Here is a 19,361-nt window from a genome sequence, read left to right on the forward strand (position 1 = left end):
TTAGGTTCAGTTTTGGGGTAGGTGGGAGCTAGGATCTCTTGGAAATGGTAGTGGCCATCAGGAAGTGCAGTATTTGTCTGTCTTGCCTGTGTTGCTATTGCCTTAGATCCATTTTTTCATTAGGCACTTTTCTAATTTTGTCATTCCTTCTTAGCTGGAATCTGTAAAGATAAACTTTTTCTCATCAATTATATGCTTATACATAGGTATAGTTTATATAGGAAAGGTAGATTATTTACTGATTATTTGGAATAATGGGTGGGTTTTTTAACATCCATTCAAAATGCCAGTGGGTTTTTCAGCATTATTATGAACCTGTGAATTTAGACATATTTGACGCGGTTTTAGTCCGTTGCAGTTTTATCTTTACTGATGCACAGATTCTTCCATGTTTTGTTTTGCCTTTTAAAATAGGCTCTTGAGAAGCACCTGGGTGGCTCAGTTGGTAAGCGTCCAACTTCGGCTCAGGTCATGATCTCATGGCTGGAGAGTTCAACCCCCGCGTCAGGCTCTGTGCTGACAGCTCAGAGCCTGGAGCCTGCTTCAGATTCTGTGTCTCCCTCTCTCTCTGCCCCTCCCCTACTCATGCTCTGTCTCTCTCTGTCTCTCAAAAATAAATAAACATTTAAAAAATTTTTTTTTGTACTTTAAAATAGGCTCTCGAGTCCTTCTGACACAATCATAGTAGTCTGTGACGACTCTCTTACTTCCTGGTATGAAAAGATGGCCCAGGGTCATGTATATTTCCTACTCCAGATGTGAGTTCAGTCATTCCTCTGAGGCAGGAGTTACAAACCTGCTCAGTAGAGGGCCAGATAGTAAATGTTTCTGGCTTCACAGGCTGAAGCTGCCACACCTCTGCCACTGTAGCTTGAAAGTAGTCATAGATAATCATGTAAATGAATGAGCATGACTATACCCCAATGAAACTGTTTATGATCACCAAGATTTGCATAGCATTTAATTTTCCATGTGTCATGAAGTATTATGCATATTTTTTGACAACTTAAAATTTTAAGAACGATTTCTAGTTCATAGGCTGTACAACAAGTAGCCATAGTTCACCAATCCCTGCCCTGGGAAAACTGGTCTGGACACTAAGGGTGCTCACACAACTATCTGGTCATTATTTCTAGACCTTTTCAGTGCCACACAGCTGGGAAATACACTTTCATTTTATTTAAAAAAAAAAAGGTTTTGGGGCGCCTGGGTGGCGCAGTCGGTTAAGCGTCCGACTTCAGCCAGGTCACGATCTCACAGTCCGTGAGTTCGAGCCCCGCGTCAGGCGCTGGGCTGATGGCTCAGAGCCTGGAGCCTGTTTCTGATTCTGTGTCTCCCTCTCTCTCTGCCCCCTCCCCCATTCATGCTCTGTCTCTCTCTGTCCCAAAAATAAATAAACGTTGAAAAAAAATTAAAAAAAAAAAAAAAAAGGTTTTTTTAATGTTTATTCACCCTTGAGAGAGACAGAGACAGAATGCAAGTGGGTTAGGGGCAGAGAGAGAGGGAGACACAGAATCCGAAGCAGGCTCCAGGCTCTGAGCTGTCAGCACAGAGCCTGACGCAGGGCTCGAACTCACAAGCTGTGCAATCATGACCTGAACCGAAGTCGGATGCTCAACTGACTGAGCCACCCAGGCGCCCCCGCATTTATTTTAAAGAGAAAATTTTTCATGAGTTTATGCAGATATTTCCAGTTCACATAGAAGGTTATGGGATTTATTTATTTGATGTTCTGTTTGAAACTTAGGACAGTGTGAAACCCTGTTCCCATACCTTGTTGAGTTGTGGCAGTGCCGTATGTGTGTCGCCCAGGCCTATGTTGAGTGCGGGTGCAGGCGGTCCTCATGCCAGTTCCCTGACAAGAATTCAGTTCTTTGATTTTAGCCCTCTAGTCAGCCTTGGGCTCCCTACATGGGGGATAGCAGGATTGATGGGGCCTTCTGTGGACCTGGGCTTTTCTGAGGCATTGTGTGCAGGCATTGTGCCCTGGAGTGCCAAAGCCCCCATGCAGCAGCACCTTTTCTTTAGAGGGAGGATTGTCCTTAACCACTCAGAATTCATCTTACTGGAAAATCTGACTTCCCGCTATGAGGTGCCTTGTGTCCTGGACCTCAAGATGGGTACCCGCCAGCATGGTGATGATGCTTCAGAGGAGAAGGCAGCCAACCAGATCCGCAAGTGCCAGCAGAGCACATCTGCTGTCATCGGTGTCCGTGTGTGTGGCATGCAGGTGAGGGGAGTGCTGGTGCATACCACGGGCTGGCTAGGGCATCCAGTAGCTTCTACTCTCCACCGTGGGCATAGTCCTGCTGTTTTCTCAAGATTTCAGCATGGCTGAGTGAGTCTGTTGCTTTCTGGTTAGAAAAAAAAAGCATGCATGCCTCGGTGAACTGTCTGGGGCTGAGCTGGTTGACTGAGTCCAGAGTCTCTGGACAGGAGTGGGAATGAAGGCAAGATGGTTAGGCCTTCTCCACCAACTGATATGCTAAGCAGGGGTCTGAGGACAGAACCAGGTCAGAGGGCTGCATCCTGAGTGGTGGTAGATCAGAAAGGGTATTGCCTTGTATGACTGGTATACTTAACAGGTTAAAGGATCTGATCCAGGGGTGTCCTATTGCTGCTGTTCCCCAGGGTCCAGGCTCTGAGACAGCTGTCAGTACCTAACCTGCTGGTCTCTTCCCACAGGTGTACCAGGCAGGGAGTGGGCAGCTTATGTTCATGAACAAGTACCACGGACGAAAGCTGTCAGTGCAGGGCTTCAAGGAGGCACTTTTCCAATTTTTCCACAATGGTCGGTATCTGCGCCGTGAACTCCTGGGCCCTGTGCTTAAGAAGCTGGCTGAGCTCAAAGCCATTTTGGAGCGACAGGAGTCCTACCGCTTCTACTCAAGCTCCCTATTGGTCATCTATGATGGCAAAGAATGGCCTGAGGTGGCCCTGGACTCAGATGCTGAGGACTTGGAGGACCTGTCTGAGGAGTCAGCTGACGAGTCTGCAGGTGCCTATGCCTACAAGCCCATTGGCACCAGCTCAGTGGACGTGCGCATGATCGACTTTGCACACACCACCTGCAGGCTGTATGGCGAGGACAGCGTGGTACATGAGGGCCAGGATGCTGGCTATATCTTCGGGCTCCAGAGCCTCATAGACATTGTCACAGAGATAAGCGAGGAAAGTGGGGAGTGAGTTTGCTGGCTGCACCAGCACCTGAGAGACTCTCTGTGTCCCAGGCACAGCTGTGCTGCGTCGGGGAGGAGGCCAGTATGGCCAGGCGTTGGCCCCTGCAGCCTGGAGCTGATGTGCAGAGGCCTCTGTGAGTCCCAGCCTGAGCCAGCCCCAATCGCGTTCGGAGTCTTTTATTTATTTTAACTGTTTCTTCAACATTCCACATTTGATGATGAAGATACCTCTTTCTTCCCTGAGTGTAAATGTTCTAATACAAATCTTTTTGTTAATTGTACATAGTGCTGCTGTCGTTCTTAAGTAGGGGCAGGCAGCCAGACCCCATCCCAGCCCTCAGAATCCTGACCCGTTCTGTGTCCTCCACCCTAGCCCAGGAATATTCTCCTTGCCACTGCCCCCACCTCACGGGCTCTGAGGTCACCCAAAGAGGACCTCCACACATATAACCTTAGGTTCCTTTTGGGTCTGTGCTGGCCTAGTGTCCCAGCATCCCCTAAGAACTACGTGACCCTTGATACAGGTCTTTTCCTGTCCTCCATGCAACTTAAGCCAAAGTTGGGCAGCAGGTGTGCCAGACCTTGGATCCATCTCCTGGACCACTGGCAGCAGCTAATTGGCTGGTCATTGTGATGTCAGATGTCCTGGAGCCAAACCAAGGCCTCAGGTAGCTGCCAGGCTCTGGTCTTTTGGCGATGGTGGGCTCCATGGTAGAAGGTCCCAGCAGGATGAGGGGGTGGGGGTCCCAGTGAGAAAGGGTGTTCCAGGCAGGGGGGTCCTCTTAACCAAACCTCTTGTCACCACTGCAACCCACAACTATGCCAATCTCCTGTCCTAAGCAGCTGTAGCCAGGGCGGCCCCGAAGAGAGCTACTTCTGTGCTACGAGGGTTACTGGGAGGTGTGGCAGGAGGTCTTGAACTGCCGAACCAGACACCAGGGAGAAGGGCAGACCCAGTGCCAAGAAGGTAGGGTCTTGATGTCCAGTTCTATCAGCCCCACACCGCTTTCTGAGGCCCACTGTGCCTCTGTGTACTATGTCCCCAAATGCCAATTGCATGTACTGGCCTGGCTGTGCCCATACCCGCTACACCCTGGGCCCAGGCTTCTGGTGGGAAATGTGGCTGGACAGGAATGGGAGGCCCCCAGGACCCTTAGGGCCTCTCCCCTGGGTCCCTCCCTCCCTCAGGACATCAAGGACCAGTCCAGGCTAATTGGAGGTGTGCAGGGTCAAACCAGCTCTTAAAGCTACCTAGCACCCCCCTCCCCACCCTTACCAGCTCTTCTATCTGCTCAGAAGGGAGCATCAGACATAAGATGGTTTGGAGTTGCAAGTCCTATAAAGACAATAGAGCAATATGACAGCGACTGGGAGAGTAATGACCTTATGCTGTGAGGGAGGGAATTAGGTCCCAGGCAGAGGAAACCCTATGGAAAGACCCACATTAGAGGGGTAGAAAGAAGCTATTGAAGGGGAGGGGGGGCGGGGGGGGGTGGGCATCCAGGACGTGAGAAATTGGGACTGGGGAATGGCCGACCTGGTTTCCGTGTGGCTAGAGTAGGGACTCCTCAGAGAGGGGTCATGAGGCCTGGGACACCAAGGAGACAGACCCCCCACAGGCGCCTCCAAGTGTCGAATCAGCGAGATCCAACAATGGGACTATGCTCGCGGAGTCGCCGTCCCTACTGTTAGTAGGTCAGGACCCACTCCCCCGGGATGGCAGGGACGCATGCGACTAGAGCGTAGGACACAGACTCTGCCAAAGGAGGAAGGACGGCCGCATACCGGGTTTGAGTGGAGGGCCAGGACGGAGACTCTGGGGTGGGGCGCCCGGGAGGGTGCGGAGCCAGTGGTCGGGGGTAGGGGTGTGTGGTCTAGGAGTCGGAGGTACCGGGACCGGACTGGAGGCCGACTGGAGGTGGACTCGAGCAGCACCGGGTCGCGCCGCTTGGAGCCGCCAGGGGGCGCCGCGATCCGCGCGGGGGCTGCCCCCCTCCCGAGGCGGGGCTGCGGCTGGCGGGCGGGCGGGCGCGCGCACGCGTCGTGTGTCACGGGGCGGGGCGGGGCGATCGCGGTTCTCCGGGCCTGCCGTCCTGGTTCCGCAGCCCCCGCCACCTCCACTGCCCCGGCGCGGCCCGGCCCGGCCCCATGTATCGCGCGCTCTACGCGTTCCGCTCGGCGGAGCCCAACGCGCTGGCGTTCGCCGCGGGCGAGACCTTCCTGGTGCTGGAGCGCAGCAGCGCGCACTGGTGGCTGGCGGCGCGGGCGCGCAGTGGCGAGACGGGCTACGTGCCGCCCGCCTACCTGCGCCGCCTGCAGGTGAGTGTGCCCCTCCCCAGCCCGGCTTCACCGGTCCTTAGACTGGGCCCCATCGCAGGCTCTCGGGACCGACCCCGGAGCCCCAGGCCCGCCAAAACTTCCCGCAGATAGGGAGTTTGAGCACCTGACCCTGAGACCCCAGACCCACGAGAACTGGGACCCCAGGAGCCCGCACTCCCAGAAAAGGCCAAGCCCTTGACAGCCAACTCTGAGGACTCCGGACCTGCAAGCCTAACTCAGGGACTGAGACTCCTTGGATCCCAGACCTATTGAGACTCATTGTCTGAACCCCCATCTAAGTAGAATTCAAGACTCAGTCCTGAGAATCCAGTACCACTGAATTCTGACCAGTTCCTCAGATCCCTGAGACCCCAGATTTGTAATTGGCCCTTTCACTGGATCCCCTGGATCCTACCCTCAGACCCCCAACTGGAGCCACTGCCTCCACCACTAAGACCCCAGACCACCCTGGACACCACCTGTTTCCCCACCGTCCTCCATCCTCACTTCTCCACTGAGGCCCTGGAGCCTAGATGATACTCGTATCTCCTAGATGACCCACTAAGGGTGGGACCTGAGTGTCTTTCACCCTCCTGTACTCAGCCACCCCTAAGCTCTTCTTCAGACTGACCCCAACCCTCTTGGAACCAAAGATCTCAGCCCTTGCTGACACTCCCTGGCACTACTCTCCCCACCCCCACCCCTCCATTACAAGCCATGTTCAGGCCCTGACTTAACAGACTAATTTTCTCTGAAAGTGAAAAGCTCCATCCCTCTGTGTCCCCAGCCTGGGGTGGGGGCTGCTCCCATTGTAAGGAAGTGAGATCTCTTCATGGCTTCCCCTGGTCTGACTATGACCCTATTTCCTTCCAGTGGAGGCTGCGTCTCCAGTTCCTGTTTCCCCAAGAATAGTCCTGCTGTGGGGGCTGGGGTGCAATGTCTCTAGCTGGTCTATTCTGACCTCAGGGGAAAGGAGGGCCTGGAGCCTCCAGGCCTGGCCTGTGCCAGACACCCCCGCCCCATCCTAGTCCTTATCCTTTTGGAAACATCCTGTCCCAGCCTGGTTCAGGACAGAAATAACAGGATAAATTTGGAGATGTCATCTGGTCTTGCCAGAGGGGATGGGCCCTGGACCCTCAGCTTGTTTCCATCTAGGAGTGCCTGGGGTATGAGTGGGGCCCTGGACACAGAGGCTGCCAGCTCTATCGTGAATGTGTCAGACCCAGCCTCTCTGGGGCTGGGGGCTTGTTGGAGGCCTCTTCTCGAAGAGCCTGTGAGGCTCCTCTCCAGGGCCAGTGGGGCTTGGTGTTTGGGGACGGCAGAGAGGCCACAGTTTCTCTCATAGTTTCTTTCTGCATACCTCCCTCTGCCTCAGTCTCCCTAACTCTGTCTGTCATTACGACTCTCTCCCTTTCTCTGTCTCCAGCTTTCAATTTCTTTCTGCGTTGTCTCCCTCTGCCTGTCTCGCTCTCTCTCCCTCCCTCCCTCTCTCTCTTTCTATCTCTTCCTTATTTTCTATGTGTATGTATTTCTTTTTCTGTTCCCCTTTCTGTCTGCTGTCTCTCTGCATTCTGGCACACCCCATGGTACCTGGAGGGCTTTGCTGACCTCTGCATCTATCTGTCTGTCCCCCTCAGGGAAGCTCCTTAGACCCTCTCTGGAGTGACGTCACCTCAGTTCTGAGACTTCCATGTAGCCTGATGGACCATCGTGGACAGGGAAGGGGTGAAAGTGGCTGGTCCCACAGCTGCCACCCCTTACTCTTCACACCATGCCAGGCAGGCTGGGTAGATTGGACCCCTGAGTTGCTGGGTCTGCAGCACGGAATCTGGGACAGGGGCCAGGCCCCTCTCCCATGTTTGTCCTTTGCCACAAACAGAACTGCCGCTTCCCAGGGCAGGTCTGGAAGATTCCTTGGAACAGCTGAGGGGGATGAGGGCTAGAAGCAGGGGTGGAGAGAGGAGATCCCTTTGGCCCATCCCCAGCTGGTCCCTCAGGCCCATCCCAGGGCCTGCAGAAGGCTCTATGAGGACAGGGCTATTCTGGAGTGTGACCTTGGTTTTGCGAAGGATCAACAAGATCCAGAGTGATTTGTTAAGGGTTCCAGACACTAGAGGCTCCTTGCTTGGCATTTCAGCCTGGGCTCTGAGCCAAACCTGGGGAGAGACTAGGTGTGTACTGCTGGCCTCAAGCTGGGGGTCCCTGGGCTGTTTTTGCTCTGGACCCCTGATTTTCAGAGACAGCTGAGAGCCTCACTGTGAGGTCTGAGTGGGGCCCCAGGATGTAAAGCAGCAGCATGAGGCCACCCCATGCCCCAGCTCCCTGAGTGACACCGTTTGAGAACCTTATTTGATATTCTGGTTCAACTTCTGTGTTCATGTCTACCATTCCAGCCTTTAGCTATAATGGTCCTCTGTCTGCCCCGGTTGCATCCCGGGCTGGGTCTGGGCTCAGTACCCTCACTTGGCCCCCAGGTCTAACTGCCCATCCTTGCCCTCCCCCCCAGGGCCTGGAGCAAGATGTCCTACAAGCCATTGACCGGGCCATTGAGGCTGTGCACAATGCAGCCATGCGGGATGGTGGCAAGTACAGCCTGGAGCAGCGTGGAGTCCTTCAGTGAGTGTGGGTGAGGGGAAGAGGGCACCGCCTCCACCCCATTACCCTAATGAGCACAGTTGGGTGGGGGTCCTTTAGTGGATACTGGGGTTGTGTGTAAGGCAGAGCTGGGGTAATGCAGAGTAGGGTGGGGCATGAGGGAGGTGGCAGGAGCCCGAGCTTTGGGGGGCCCAGGACCCATGGGGGAGCCTGTAAGGACTTTGGGAGTTTAAGGTAACTCGCCCAGTAAGCTCCTTGTCCCTCCATCAGGAAGCTGATCCACCACCGGAAAGAGACTCTGTCCCGCAGAGGCCCCTCAGCCTCCAGCCCTGCAGCTATGACCCCATCCACCAGTGACCACCATCTGGACGCTGCTGCTGCCAGGCAGCCCAATGGGACGTGTCGAGCTGGGTTTGAGCGGCAGCACAGCCTCCCTAGTTCCGAGTATCTCGGGGCGGACGGAGGCCTCTACCAGGTATGTGGGGAGGACATCCTGGCCGAGGGAGGTGGGTGGAACTTAAGCTTGGTCCAGAGGTTCCAAGGGTCCAGTCGGGTCAGTGATGCAGAGCCGTAGCCCGCCTGTGCCAAGAGCTCAGGGCCTTAGCCAGGCCGGTACCCCAGATGGCAGCGTGTCCTCCCAGATCCCGCTTCTGTCCTCTCAGATCCCACCACAGCCTCGCCGAGCAGCACCCGCCATGCCACCTCCACCTGTGAAGCGCCGAGACCGTGAGGCCCTGGTGGCCTCAGGCAGTGGTGAGAGGCGGGATTGGGGCAATTGGGGAAGTACGCTGTGGTGGAATGATTGCTTTGCCTGTGTCAGAAAGTTGGGGGCTCTGGGCTTGGAGGGGTGGGTCTAGCAGAGAAACCAGGCCCTGTGTTGGGAGGGCGGGGCTCAGGGCCTGGAGGGGTAGGGGACCCAGGGGGCTGTCCCAGCACAGCATCCGCTCTCTGCCCACAGGCGGCCGCAACACCACGCCCTCCGGGGGCAGTTCTGTGTCCAGCGGCTCCTCAGTCAGCAGCACCTCCCTTGACACGCTCTGTACCGGCTCTAGCTCGTCTGAGCTGGGCCCCAGCTGCTCACCCACGCCCCCACCTGTGCCCCGCCGAGGCACTCACACCACTGTGTCCCAAGCTCAGCCCCCTCCCTCCAAGGTGCCAGCCCCTGAGCCCCCTACAGAGGAGGTGGCAGTTGATACAACCTCAGCCCCTGATGAGCTGGAGGCCCTGGGTGCGCTGAACCTGGGGACTACAGAGGAGAAGGTGGTGGCCGAGACTGCTGTGCCCAAGACCATCGGGGCAGAGCTGATGGAGCTCGTGCGGAGAAACACCGGCCTGAGCCACGAGCTATGCCGTGTGGCTATTGGCGTCGTGGTGGGTCACATCCAGGCCTCTGTGCCGGCCAGCTCGCCTATCATGGAGCAGGTCCTCCTCTCGCTGGTAGAGGGCAAGGTGAGGGTGGGCGGCAGGGCCAGGGGCCTCCCCATCCTCGGGCCGCCCTGCCTCCCCTGCCCCATTCCCACTCTCATGCTTGTGTCCAGCCTTGACTCGACAGGTGTTTATTGAGCTCTAGCCTGGCCTTCATTGTGCTGGGTGCTGGGGACATTTGAGCTGATCCTTGGAGGAGAAAGGGAGGAAGAGCATTCCAGGCAGAGGCTCAGCCTGGACCAAGGCCATGAGGCAGGACCGAGCTTGGCTTACAGGAGGAGGTGGAACAAGGCCAGCATGGCTATAATACAGGGAGTGAGGGAACAGGTGGTGTGGGAGAGGTGAGACCCGGGGCAGGTGATAGATGAGACCAGATGCAGGTGGGCAAGAGTCATCTCTGGCTGCAGGGGAGGAGCGGACATAGAGCATGAGAGAAGGCAGTACCTCGCTGGCCTTGGCAGTGGAAAGGAGTGGGTGCTTTGAGAGCTGTGACCGAGGCCTCAGTACTGACTCAGGTGTGAGTCAGGTGTGTGGGCATTGTAGGGTGGGTGGGATCTTTTGCCAGGTTTGGGGCACTGGTCAGGAAGCGGGATTGGAGGGCGACGAGCCATCTCCATCTGGGGACCAGATGGGCCCAAGATCCCTCCTTAGGGCCCCATGACCTAGCAGCTCTGGTGTGGGGTGGAGGGAGCAGCAGGTCAGTGGACTTGTCTGTGTTGAGTACGGTGGGTGCTGCCAGGCTGGAAGCATTTGGGGGAGACGGGGGAGGTGGGGAGATGACCAGGCCTGGTGCCACTTCATGTGGATTCGGAGGGTAGCATCTCAGTCACACTCAGGCAGTGATACAGTCGGTGGCCTTCCTCGAGGAAGATGTTTCTACAGGGCTGGGATGAGCGGCAGGTTGTTGGAAGGCACCCACAGATGTGTCTCAGGCAGAATCTGAGCCCAGCAGGTTATCAAGACTGGGGGCAGTGGACTTGCTTGCAGAGGGGGTGTAGAATTGGGCTGGTGCCCTTGGGAGCTTTGATGTTGAGGTGTGGGCCACAGGAGCAGGGTCCATAGTGGGAGCTCGAGGTGGGGCAGAGGGGAGGAAGGAAGAGAACCAGAGGCTGGTCCCCTCGCAGGTTCTGGGAGGACACTGACTAGGAGCAGCCCTGAGAGATGAGGCTGGGAACCCTTTCCCAATGTCGACCTGGAACTCACACCTGTGACATTCTCAGGGTCTGGGTTGACTTCTAAACCTTGGGGGCTTCCTGGAGATGGTGAGGGACAAGGAATGTGCTGAGCCATTCCTCTCTCCCCCAGGACCTGAGCACTGCCCTGCCCTCAGGGCAAGTCTGCCATGACCAGCAGCGGCTGGAGGTGATCTTTGCAGACCTGGCTCGGCGCAAGGACGATGCCCAGCAGCGCAGCTGGGCCCTGTACGAGGATGAAGGGGTCATCCGCTGCTACCTGGAGGAGCTGCTACATATTCTGGTGCGGGGTGGGGGCCCATGGGTGTCTCCCCCCGACCCTGCAGTGTCCCCTCCAGTGCTCAGGAGCCTCCCCTGCGTGTACTCAGCTTGCTTATGTGTGGCCACACGGCTCATACTGACTGATTGTGTCATGCTTCCTCCTCTCCACAGACAGATGCAGACCCCGAAGTTTGCAAGAAAATGTGCAAGAGAAATGAGTTCGAGTCTGTCCTGGCCTTGGTGGCCTACTACCAAATGGTGTGTGCAAGACAGAGGGGCGGGGGCGTGGAGGCACCCGGGTAGAGGTGGGGGTTCCGGGCACTGAGTGCACAGGGTCTCCTGCCAGGAGCACCGGGTGTCCCTGCGGCTGCTGCTCCTCAAGTGCTTTGGCGCCATGTGCAGCCTGGATGCAGCCATCATCTCCACACTCGTGTCGTCTGTGCTGCCTGTGGAGCTGGCACGGGACATGCAGACAGACACGCAGGGTGAGGCGAGGGGGAGCTTCCTGCCGTGTGGGGGGTTCCCACCATCTGTAGGGGCTCTCACCGCCTGCCTTGCCCCCCAGATCACCAGAAACTCTGTTACTCCGCCCTCATCCTGGCCATGGTCTTCTCCATGGGGGAGGCAGTGCCATATGCGCACTATGGTAAGTGAGCAGGTCACCGACCAGCTGACCGCTGGGAGCCCCACTGCACGTACCTGACAGGGATCGGGTGTCCCCAGAGCTGATGGAGACCCAGGGGGCTGGGTGGTGTGCACAGATGGGGAGGGCTGACTCCGTGCACCCCCCTCCCAGAGCACCTGGGCACACCCTTTGCCCAGTTCCTGCTGAGCATCGTCGAGGATGGGCTGCCCCTGGACACCACAGAACAGCTGCCCGATCTCTGCATGAACCTGCTTCTGGCTCTCAACTTGCACCTGCCAGGTGGGAATGGGGCCCAGTGGGAGGTGGCCGACCAGCTGGGGGTTCTGGCTGGGTACCTGTGCGCTGATCTACCGACACCCATGTCCTTCCTCAGCCCCTGACCAGAACGTCATCATGACCGCCCTGAGCAAACACTCCAACGTCAAGATCTTCTCCGAGAAGCTTCTCTTGCTCCTGAACAGAGGAGGTGAGGGTGCAAGGAATCTGTGTGGTGCTGCTTCGCTGTACTGGGACTCCATGATCCCCAATAACTCCCTGCCGTGGCTCTGGCCCTCCCACAGTGACAGCCCTGACCCCTCTTCTCTTCCCCCTGCTTCCTAGATGACCCCGTGCGCATCTTCAAACATGAGCCGCAGCCGCCACACTCCATCCTCAAGTTCCTACAGGACGTGTTCGCCAGCCCCGCCACGGCTGCCATCTTCTACCACACAGACATGATGGCACTCATTGACATCACCGTGCGCCACATCGCGGACCTGTCGCCCGGAGACAAGGTACCTAGAGGTGGCTGCAGTGGGGATGGGAGGTGTGTAGAAACTGAAACAAAATGGACTGGAGACAGGACACTGACAGAGACTGGGGACGGGGCACAGCTGGAGCCAGGCCAGTGTGGAGGCCACTCAGTAAGCCATGGCAGGTGTGCCCAGACCCAGAGGAGCCCCGGTGAGCTGATCTGGGCCAGACTGTCTGGACAGAGATGGGGTGGGGAGGGCAGCGGGGTCAGGCGGGAGGAGGTGGCATTTACACAAGGCCTCAGAGGCTGCAGCAGGAGCTTCTGATCTCAGAAGAGGAGAAGTGACCTGATGGACACCCCGAACGGAGTGTGGGCTGTATGAGCCCAGGGGAGGCGGAGGTCTGTGAGGAAGCAGCCACAGCTGTCAGGGCAGCCCAGCCATGGCCTCCTGGGAAGAGGTCAGATTTGTGGGTATGGGAGGTGGGTCCCAGGGCTTACCACTGGACTTGTGTTGAGCAATCAAGTGGATGAAGTGTGATTACTGAGGTGGGGAAACACTCTTTGGGGGGGAAATGGAGTTGCATTTTGACGTGTCAGGTTTGAGAAGATACCTGTTAGACAGCCAGGTACAGAGCACATTCAGGGGCAGTGGAGCCGAGTTGGGGCACTGGAGAGACACGCTGGAGAGTTGCCTGTGCACCAGTGTGACGGGAAGCCTGTTTCAGGGCCACCACCTAGAGTGTGAGGAGGAGGGGTCAGAGGGCAGCTCGGGCCTTGGCCCAGGGCACAGTGAGGACAAGTAGGGAGGAGCCCAGGAGGAAACCTTGGAGAGAGCAGGAGCCCAAAGCAAGGTTCGGAGGAGGAGGGAAATGAGCTGTCTCCACAGTTAAGAGCCTGAGTAAGACGGAGGCTGCGAATTGGCCACTGGAATTGCCCCCACAGAGTCCCCAAGTGACTGACAAGCAGCGTCCGTGGAGTGGAGGGAAAAAGAATGGAACGTTTAAGAGAGAATTTGAAGTTGGAGGGGAGTGAGGGGGAAATTGGAAGCCGTAAATGGAGACAACCCCTGTAGTTCTTCTGTGAAGGGAGCAGAAAAGAGGGGGTCCGCCTGAGGGAGATGTGGAGTCATCAGGAAGTGTTCTAGAGGTAGGCGATGCTGGTGCAGGTCTCTGGGCCAGAGGGAATAATCCAGCAAGCATCAAGAAATGGCTGACGGGAGAGTGGGCCACCACAGAAGTCAAGTAGATCAGGCAGTGGCGGAGGGCCCAGGGCTGTGGAGGGACACCCCTCACCCTAAAGGGAGCCAAGGCAGCTTATTCTGGCAGAGACAGGTGAGATGTCGGTGCTGCGAGGGGAAGACAAGGGCTTTCTGAAAGATTGCTTGTTTTCTCCATGAAGCACAAGGCCAGCTGTCCAGGCACTTTGGGGTCTGGAAAGCCTAGAAGAGGTGGGCTGTGGTTCTTAAGGGCGTGTGAACATAGCAGAGAAAAGTGGCAGGAGCCAAGGCAGTGCTGCGTGTCCGTCTGAGGCTTGTGGTAGGGAAGGAAGCTGAGGCCTGCACAAGGCTCTGTGGCTGTCTAGGGCTTAGACACTGGGCAGTGATTTGCAGGTGCTGTGGTCTGACCAGGCTGGGGGGTTACAGGGTGGTGCTGCCTAGAGAAGGGATTGAGTCCTCTAACCATAGGGAAAGAGGGAAATAAGGGATGGTGAGGGGGGCAGACGGAGGAAAAGCATTGGGATCGTGTCAGTGGATTGGGGGTCTGTGGGGAAAAGGAGCAGCTGGGGTGTCAGACTAGAGGGCGTGTTAGAGCTGGACTCTGGCATGTTGGAAGGTAGGACGGTGGCCAGGTCCTAGGAGTGGGTTGGGTATGAGGTGTGCCGACAGAGGGGAGAGAGCGGTGTCACAGAAGACAGCTGTGTTACTGGCCTGTGCATTTAGATGGACGGCTGTGCGCTTTAGTCAGAGAAAGAACATGAGAAAGCCTTCAGTTTTGGGAAGATAGAGCTGGCGGTTTCCCCTTGCCGCCTTTCTGAGCCAGGACTCCTGGGGGCTGGCCACGTTCTGGGACGCCTGTGTCTGGAATGGTCCATTCATTCACTTACTCAGCAACTGTTGAAGGCCAGTTCATGTGGCAGGCACATTGTGGGCGCTGGGGATGCAGCCCTGATCTTCGGTGCCGTGAGGCGGTCCGCAGCCCTGGGGTCCACGTGGCAGCCTGTTCCTGTCTGGTGGCAGTGGCAGTGCCTCCCAGGGTCCCTGAGCTCACCTGCTCCTCCCACAGCTTCGCGTAGAGTACCTCTCCCTGATGCACGCCGTCATCCGCACCACACCCTATCTGCAGCACCGCCACCGGCTGCCCGACCTGCAGGCCACACTGCGCCGCATCCTGACTGAAGAGGAAGCCTCGCCCCAGGGCCAGATGGACCGCATGATTGTCCGAGAGATGTGCAAGGAATTCCCGGTGCTGGGCGAGGACCCCAGCTAGCGCCTTCCTCCCCTCCCTTCCCTGCAGCCCCGGTCAGGGTGCAGGGGACGCGGAGGCTTGGCCCTAAGCATGTTTTGCACAGACGGTGTGGGGGAGGTGGTGGTGGAAGGGACCTGAGCAGGGCCCCCACCTGAAGTAGAGCCAGTGCCAGGGGCCAAGTGTGGGATTGGGGACCACGCTCTGGGAGCTATGCTGGGGCAGAGGGCCTGTGTGAGCTAAAGCCCCTCCATCTCCCGGTAGGCTGCCTCTTCAGCATGCCCCCTCCCCCCCCCCCCCCCCCAGCACAAACACACACTCAGAGTCCCGCTGCTGCTCCGGGCTGGGCTAGAGCCGCCATCCCTGTCCTGCCTCGTCTGGGTCCTGGGCCTCAGCAAGCCATGTCTTTGGGGTGAGGGGAGCCACCTTCCGCCAGCTGTTCTTTGCCTTAGCTTTGCAGTGAGTGCTTCTCCTGTGCTCCCCGCTCCCCGTGGGGGTCGCTTTCCCTTGCTCCCACCCCCAGGGGTCTTGGCCAAGCTCCTGCTTTAAAGCAGAATCTTAGAGACAGGCCATCTATTCTGGAGCCTCACAGAATAGGGTGATGGCACTCAGAAAGCCAATGACAGAATATTTTCTCTGTAAAAATGTAGACTGAAAAGCCATGTGTATTTTCCCGTGTGCTGCAGCTCACCTTCGGAAATAAATCACAGGCATCCAGAAACAGGCTCCCCTGTATGATCCTGGGTTGTTGTGGGAGAGGATGGGCAGGGACGCTGGGGCCTCAGGACCTTGTCACTTGCTTGCCCTGATCTCTCCAGTGTAAGGAGGGGGTGGTCCCTGATAGGTCTGTCCATCAAAGTTCCTTGAGCCCTGTTCCAGCTTCTCTCCCTGAGTTCCTGCTTCTGGGCCAAGCCGAGTGCCCCATGGTCTGTTTGTGGGCGACTGCCCTCCCAGACTTCACTTACATCTTTCTTTGCTTTGAATGCTGAGTCTCTCCCCTGTTGAAAGCCTCTCCTTCATAGCTGCTCTCAGATGAAGCAGGCCCCACCCCAGCCTCAGCCTCCCTCCCTGCCTGTCCAGCTCTGTTCCCTTTCTCATTTGTCAGTGGGTCCAACAAGAGCCCCTCATTTTGCAGCCTCAGCAGAGATTTGGCCATTACTGTAGGGCAAGGAGAGTATCTTAACAGCTGTGGGGTTTAGTTGGCACTACTGTTTGAGGAGAATTAGGGACCATTTGGCAAAAACTTCATTTTCCTTGTGGGCTCCCAAGTTAACAAAGGTTCTCGCCATAAATGGGGGGAGGAGAGTCAGGAACCCACAGACAGACATCAGTCAGAAGCAGTTTTCATCAGTTCCCTTTGGTTTTTGACCCAGGACGATCCTCATAAGACCCTTCCACGTGTCCAGAGTTCCCGATACTGTGACTTCCAGTCATAACTTTTCCTTTTTCATTGGGGGGCTGAAGGCAGAAGGCTGTTCTGTTATTTTCTCAACAGGACTGTCTAATCCAGCAAGAAGCACAGAGAGGTCAGGGCTAGGGGTGGGGTCCCCTGAAAACAGGTCCTCAGGAAGCTGAGGCAGGAATATTTGACAGGGAACTAAGCACTGATGAGAACTGATGAGGGAACTAAGCACTCATGGCTGATGAGATGTCCTTCCTTAACTGCTGACTCGGGTTAAATGCACAGGCTCCCCTGCTGGACCTGAAGAGAGGCTGACAAAATGCCCCCCAGTAAAGCTGTGTGGCACAGCCTGGTCGCTTTTCATCCCAGAGCCATTCTGCCTTTCCCTTCACATCCAGAGTCAGTGACACTGACTTCCGGCCATGACTCCTTCCTCACTGGAGTGCTGAGAGAACCATGATTCTCCTCCTGAGATAGTATAATTGAGTGAAAAGCACAGGTCCTGTGACAGCCCCCATGCCTTGCTCTGTTCCCTGTTTTGTGCACACACACACACTGGAAGGGCAGGGCTGTGCTGTGCCATCTGTCCGCATGCTGGCACCTATGATGAGCAAAGTAGGGCCCCATGGCATGAGGATCAGAAGGCCCTGCCGGTTTCTGTATGATTGTCCAAGAGGCCCTGGCACGTGTTTGTAAGGGATGCGAGAGCCCCAGGTGACAAAGTTACATACTGGCCTCTGGCAGCAAACAGATGCTGTGAGAGGGTGCAGACCTCCAGGACCCACTCAGCAGATACCCTGATGGTGCTCTCACAACACAAAATTAGAACCACAGAGGGAAATATGATTAGCCAGAGAGTTCCTCAGTGAGGAAACTCTTTGAGAAAACACCCCTTTGGCTGCTTGGAAGGATGGTAAATGTGGGATATGGTGAGCAAAAGAAAGGGCAGAGGGAGACAACTAAGCCACTCGGGTGGGTGTTTGGGTGGGGCTGAGGGAAAAAACTCAAGAAATTTTGAGGGGCAATGAGGGCTGGGGGGTTGGGCTGACTCTGGTGTAGAAACGGGTACCTAATGGTGCTGGCACACACACATCGGGCAACTCCAGAGTGAGGGAGTGGGTAAAGATCACATGCCTGCTCAGTCCCCCAAAGATACAGAGGCTCTGAGTAGTTGAAAACAATGTTTTCTTTTTTTCTCTCTTTTAAAGAAATATTTTAATGTTTATTTTTGAGAGAGTGAGACAGAGTGTGAGCGGGGGAGGGCCAGAGAGGGAGACACAGAATCCGAAGCAGGCTCCAGGCTCTGAGCTGTCAGCACAGAGCCCAGCGCAGGGCTCGAACCACGAACCGTGAGAACATGACCTGAGCTGAAGTCAGACGCTTAACCGACTGAGCCACCCAGGTGCCCCTTTTGTTCTCTCTTTTTCTCAACGTTTTTATTTATATTTGGGACAGAGAGAGACAGAGCATGAACGGGGGAGGGGCAGAGAAAGAGGGAGACACAGAATCGGAAACAGGCTCCAGGCTCCGAGCCATCAGCCCAGAGCCTGACGCGGGGCTCGAACTCACGGACCGCGAGATCGTGACCTGGCTGAAGTCGGACGCTTAACCGACTGCGCCACCCAGGCGCCCCACTTTTTGAACTCATGACCAAGACCAAGAGTCACATGTTCTTCTGACTGAGCCAGCCAAGTACCCCATTTTTTCTCTGTTTTTATGGAAGAATAACATAGCCATGAAAAATACACCAAACAAAGAATAGAGCTGAATGAATGATGACGGAGAATGCTGCTATCACCACCACCCAAGTCAAGAAATAGAGTATCACCAGTCCCTAAGGCCCACTTTGGTGCCCCCTCTTTTTAAAAATTTTTTCATGTTTGTTTGAAAGAGAGAGACAGAGCACAAGAAGGGGAGGGGCAGAGAGTGACTCCCAAGAAGGCTCTACGCTGTCAGCGCAGAGCCCGATGTGGGGCTCCATCCCGCAAACTGTGAGATCATGACCTGAGCTGAAATCAAGAGCCGGACACTTTAACCGACAGAGCTGCTCAGGCGTCCCTGTGTGCCCCCTCTTAATCACTGATTCCTCCTTCCTCTCCAGACCTTCTCCCTAGAGGCAATTACAGATCAGCTTTGCCTATTTTTGAACTTTACACAGATGGAATCATACAGTATAAACTCTTCTGTCTGGCTTCTTCACCATTAAGTTTCTGAAATTCTTCTGTGCGATAGTATGCGGTTCCAGTGTGTTCACCCCCAATGTTGTATGGGATATACCCTCATTTATTCACTGCTGATGACCTTTCAGTTTCCAGTTTTGGGCAATTGTGAATAGCGCTCTCAGGGACATCGTTACACAGGTCTTCTTGTTGCACATATGCATTATACTGGGGAATATGTTTTCATGAGCGGAACTGCAGGGTCACAAGCCAACGCTCCAAATAGTTTTTGCAAAGTAGCTGTACCAGTGTATGCTCCTCCAGTAGCGCAACTTCCAGCTTCTCCACCTCTTTCCCCAAATTGGGTGTTGTCAGCCATTTCTTTTTGTTTGCTTTTAGTCATTCTGGTACACTATGGTAGTATTTTTAAATTTGTATTTCCCTAATGGCTGAAGAGGTTGAACACTTTTTCATTAGTTTAGTGGTTCTTTGGATCACTTGCGAAGTGCGTGTTCAAATCTCTGGCCTGCTCATCTGCTGGGTTGTCTATTTTTTTGTTGATTTGTAGTATGTATGTGGCATCTGAGTCCTTGGGTTATCTATTTTGCAAAATCTTCTCCCATCCTTAACATAGTCTTTTGATGAAAGTACATTCTTAGTTATAATGTAATCCAGTTTCTCAGGATTTTCTTTGTGCTTAGTGCATTTTGTGTCCTGTTAATAAATATTTGCTTAAAGTCATGAAGATATTCTGTATTGTCTTCTCAAAGCTGTGTTCTCTTTCTTTCATATTCAGATGTCAAATCTATCTGAAATTATGTATGCAGTATGAAGTAGGGGTCTCACTTAATTTTTTTCTACACAGATATCCAACTGACCCTGCACCATTTTTTGAAAAGCCCAGGGGCACCTGGGTGGCTCAGTCTGTTAAGCATCGACTTCAGCTCAGGGCATGATCTCACGGTCCGTGAGTTCGAGCCCCACATC

At 55.4% G+C, this 19,361-nt stretch overlaps 2 protein-coding genes and 1 long non-coding RNA gene across 8 annotated transcripts in view; 2 read left to right on the forward strand and 1 right to left on the reverse strand.

The window, feature by feature from the left end:
- IP6K2 (inositol hexakisphosphate kinase 2) overlaps positions 1–3,460 on the forward strand; it is a 30,998-nt gene extending 27,538 nt beyond the window's left edge. For all 4 annotated transcript variants that reach the window (XM_025915734.2, XM_086698274.1, XM_086698272.1 and 1 more), the window contains 2 exons: positions 2,055–2,230; positions 2,686–3,460. In XM_025915734.2, coding sequence (XP_025771519.1) covers positions 2,055–2,230; positions 2,686–3,186 — 677 coding nt within the window. In that variant the 3' untranslated portion in view covers positions 3,187–3,460. The remainder of the gene's footprint in view (positions 1–2,054; positions 2,231–2,685) is intronic.
- Positions 1,703–4,592, reverse strand: LOC147583612 (uncharacterized). Its single transcript, XR_015248396.1, has 2 exons — positions 4,456–4,592; positions 1,703–2,354 (listed from the first exon to the last, which is right to left on the reverse strand). It is a non-coding gene; the product is annotated as an uncharacterized LOC147583612 (long non-coding RNA).
- On the forward strand, positions 3,958–15,534 carry NCKIPSD (NCK interacting protein with SH3 domain). Of its 3 annotated transcripts, none has more exons than XM_086698270.1 (14): positions 3,958–4,146; positions 4,741–4,874; positions 8,005–8,120; positions 8,364–8,568; positions 8,756–8,846; positions 9,052–9,542; positions 10,824–10,994; positions 11,144–11,230; positions 11,319–11,457; positions 11,538–11,618; positions 11,769–11,897; positions 11,992–12,084; positions 12,219–12,391; positions 14,634–15,534. In XM_086698270.1, the coding sequence occupies exons 4-14, from the start codon at positions 8,431–8,433 to the stop codon at positions 14,835–14,837; spliced, it is 1,797 nt and encodes a 598-aa protein (XP_086554396.1). In that variant the 5' UTR covers positions 3,958–4,146; positions 4,741–4,874; positions 8,005–8,120; positions 8,364–8,430; the 3' UTR covers positions 14,838–15,534. The 3 variants fall into 3 exon arrangements, with proteins under 3 accessions (XP_086554396.1, XP_086554395.1, XP_086554394.1); XM_086698269.1 differs by having other exon boundaries at positions 8,005–8,114; XM_086698268.1 differs by lacking the exons at positions 3,958–4,146; positions 4,741–4,874 and adding an exon at positions 5,244–5,498 and having other exon boundaries at positions 8,005–8,114.
- Positions 15,535–19,361: the final 3,827 nt, after the last annotated feature.

The sequence above is a fragment of the Puma concolor genome, chromosome A2 (assembly GCF_028749965.1).
Source record: "Puma concolor isolate L17-30 chromosome A2, mPumCon1.1.hap2, whole genome shotgun sequence".
NCBI classification, from domain to species: Eukaryota; Metazoa; Chordata; class Mammalia; order Carnivora; family Felidae; genus Puma; species Puma concolor.

Coding starts and splice junctions, on each gene's coding strand:
- NCKIPSD (XM_086698268.1), top strand. CDS start 5,328: ATGTATCGCGCGCTCTACGCGTTCCGCTCGGCGGAGCCCAACGCGCTG. Junction 5,499..8,004: donor CCTACCTGCGCCGCCTGCAG/GTGAGTGTGCCC, acceptor CCTCCCCCCCAG/GGCCTGGAGCAAGATGTCCT. Junction 11,619..11,768: donor AGTGCCATATGCGCACTATG/GTAAGTGAGCAG, acceptor CCCCCCTCCCAG/AGCACCTGGGCACACCCTTT.